Here is a 3427-nt window from a genome sequence, read left to right as displayed (position 1 = left end):
AGCTTCACTCTCATTTCATTTAGATAATTTCACTGTTGATGTTTAGTGGCACTGAGCCCAAAACTGTTCTTTGCACTCCGTTTATGTGGCTGCCTGCTGTCCACCTGTATGACTCCGATGATATTGTAGAGGTGTGGGCGAGGTTTTAACTGTTGACTGACATGAGTAGATGAGAGGCTTTAGGAGATAGTTTTGACTGTGTGTGTGTGTGTGACTCATGTTCAGCGGTAACATTTGCAGCTCAATCCATTATCGTCTAATGAGTCATTTTACTGACTCAAGCCCTTCGGCATCCCTGGCTATCAACCAGAGAGGAAGTGGCCAACTGGCATTTGATGAATTTTTTTGTTATTTTAGGGATTACTAACTGTGAAAATATGTAACTTTTTGTTGAAAATCTTTTTTAATTTTAGTTTTTGAGAAACATAACTACCTGTTCATTTTAACAGTAAATAGCTTTTCATGTAATTCCACATGAAACACATTTCAGAGCACTGAAACTACTGTTTATACATTTAACTGTTGCTGTAATCTAGAGCCACCTCCACTCATTAACAGAGTTACAGTTTGTAAGCTTCTGCCCGTTTATGGTTGTTTACAGTAGAAGGAAATATTTTCACTACTGTGTGTGAGTGTGAGAGCCCAGCCCACATGGTGTGTACAGTGTCTACACTTTTGTTTTTGGTTTCAGCGCTCCACAAATGTCATCATGCCGTCACAGAGCAGATAAAATTACCGCAAGGGTCGGAAAACAAGGTTGTGCCAGAAAACTCATCTAACCCTTCTCTCCTTTCTTCTTCTCTTCTCTCGCAGAGGAAGAGATTGATGTGGTTACGGTGGTACGCTGCTCTTCCAGCCCCTCCCCTCTGTCCTCATTGGCTGACCGTCAGCAGAAACAGGAAGAGGAGCAGCGGGCTCTTCAGCGCCACCACTTCGAGATCCAGCTGCAGCACAACTACGCTGCGCCGTGCCCTGCCTCGCCGCCACCTTCCTCCTCTTCTTCTTCATCCTCGACATCGTCCAACAAGCGCTCAAGAGGGAGCGACAGCTCCTCACGCTACCACCACTCTTCCCGCAGCTCTTCTTCGTCGTCCTCGTCGCGGTACCACCACCACCACTCATCTCGGAACTCGACAGAGACGGAGGATGAGGAGGAGAGGCGGCGGACACACAATGTGATGGAGAGGCAGAGGCGCAATGAGCTGAAGAACTGCTTCATGCGCCTGCGAGACAACGTGCCCGAGCTGTCGCACAACGACAAGGCGTCCAAGGTGGTGATCCTGAAGAAGGCCAGAGACTGCATCTACGGCCTGGAGGAGGAAGGCCACAGATTGCAGTCCAAGAGGGACAAACTTAGAGCCAAACAAGAAGAGCTGAAAGCCAGGCTGGAGCAGCTCCACAGCTAATGGACCAGGGTCGAACCATGGGGTGGGGAGCTTTGTTTTTAGGTGTTTATCTCTGTGGGGGGGGGGGGGGGGGGGGGGGGGGGGGGGGTGGATAAGGGAAGAGACTTTGTACAAAGACAGAGGGATGGGTGGGGTAAAGGATGGCGTCTCATGCTGAAAAGAGCGCACAAATTTGACATTTCAATGACTTTTTTTGGTAAAAAAAATAGGTCTGGACTGTGTAGATTTGAATCTCACACGTGCACACTTGCAACTGTTGCCATAACACACACTCATTGCCTCAGAGTTGATCATTCTCATGCCTTGACTGCTGACTGTTGTAGAGCGTAGGATGTTTTTAAAAGTTGAAACTAGGACGGAGCGAGCAGATATTTCTTTTTCTTATTTTTTTTTTTTTTTTAGTTTGGCTAGATGCACACTGAAAGACACACTGACAACACAAGGAAAAATATCTTTTTTGTTATTGTTTCTCCATTTCATCCCATTTGGGAAGCTTTAAATTGATTTTTTTGGGGGGGGGGGGATGCCAAATGGCGCAGGTGAAAATGACTCGATGCAGAAGTTCCCAAATAACTGGAAGCCACAGCAGCTCAGTGTTCAGTAGTTGAATGAAACTTGAATATTTTCAGGATGTCTTATAGCCATAGTAACCAGTGATCCCTCCACTCTGACAGGTGGTTGATGGTGGCTTTGAGGTTATTTGGTCGACTTCGCTTCGGTCAATTCCAGTTTTAATTCCAATTCTGATGCTATTTTAAGTTTTTTTTGATCAGTGAAAAGGTTCTTCAGTGTGTGTTCAGTCCTGTCTGGCCTCAGGCGGACCCTTGGGCCCAACACCACTCTGTTATCAGGTTAATGTGTGTTAATGACAATACTGTATTGACCAGGTTTGTTACTGTACACATAACAAAGCTCGACCTCGCTCCAGTTCACCACCAGTTCACTCACTTCAGTGTGTGTGTGTGTGTGCGTATGTATGTGTGTGAATGAATGTGTGAATGTGAGTGCAAAAAAAAAAAAGGAAATTATTATGTGTATTTAAGCATTTATCATTAATAAATTCTACAAACTCAAATGTAGCCATAATAAACAGCATTCAGGTTTTGAGGAGTCTGAACCGGAGGGTGAACTGAAGCGAGCCGAGCTGCCGTAGCAAATCAGCCAAAGTCTGGAGGGAAAAAACCTCTGGATAACATTTGGTTCTTACGTGTTCGAAACAGTGACGGGCTGATGGTGTCCTTTAAATATTATTAAAGATTCTTGTTAGAGGAAGCTGCAACAGCAGCGATACTGTGACATTGAGCTCTGTCGCTTATAGTGCAGCCATTTTGCTATGTGTATATTAAGAAAACGGTCGATTTTTTTTATTTTTTTATTATTAGACGACCATTACTCCAGTGGAAATTGCTTGCTTCATTTGTCAGTGGCCCTCATTCATCAAACTCTCTTGGAAATGAGTAAAGATTCTCTATGTGAGATCGTCTCCAAATGTCTAAATGACATCCGGTTCATTTCTTTACATCTGCAAAAGTCATAAGGATTGAATATTCCATTTTCAGGCTTTATCGTGGTGAGGAAAAACTAGATTGATCACCTCTTTTAAGCAGATGTGACATGAGATCTTAAGCTAATGATGATGAAAAATACCACATTTTTGCAGTGAAATGAATCCTTTGAACCGTATCTGTGTTACATGACTGAGGGCCACTGACTTTTACCAACATTCCCCTGTTTTGAAAGACGGACGGCGTTCCCCTGGCGTCGTTTTGCGCCCAATATTTTTGATCACATCATACCTGGAGCCTCTTCTAGCAGTTGAACCTTGCAGGTGGTTTTGTGACTTTGGGCTGGATCTGAAGTTTGAAATATCAATAATGGGGTCGAACGTTTAAAATTGAATTGCCATTTTATTCTAAATCTTGTCATCCATTATCACCAATGTATTCAATCAATGGGCTGTTTGTAATGAAATGCGCAAACGCTTATTTGTGGCTAATGTCTTAAAAAAAAAAAGCATCCTG

The 3427-nt window shown here is 43.7% G+C and overlaps 1 protein-coding gene across 1 annotated transcript; it reads left to right on the top strand.

Annotated features, from left to right (window-relative positions):
- Positions 1–779: 779 nt before the first annotated feature.
- On the top strand, positions 780–1459 carry mych (myelocytomatosis oncogene homolog; the record flags this gene model as incomplete). The annotated part of the gene is made up of 1 exon (XM_042404769.1): positions 780–1459. A coding segment is annotated over one exon (627 nt), but the record flags the coding sequence as incomplete, so codon positions are not given.
- Positions 1460–3427: the final 1968 nt, after the last annotated feature.

This window comes from Thunnus maccoyii, chromosome 3, assembly GCF_910596095.1.
Source record: "Thunnus maccoyii chromosome 3, fThuMac1.1, whole genome shotgun sequence".
Taxonomy (NCBI): Eukaryota; Metazoa; Chordata; class Actinopteri; order Scombriformes; family Scombridae; genus Thunnus; species Thunnus maccoyii.
The sequence above is the reverse complement of the archived record's forward strand: the minus strand, read 5'-3'. Positions and strand labels throughout refer to the sequence as shown.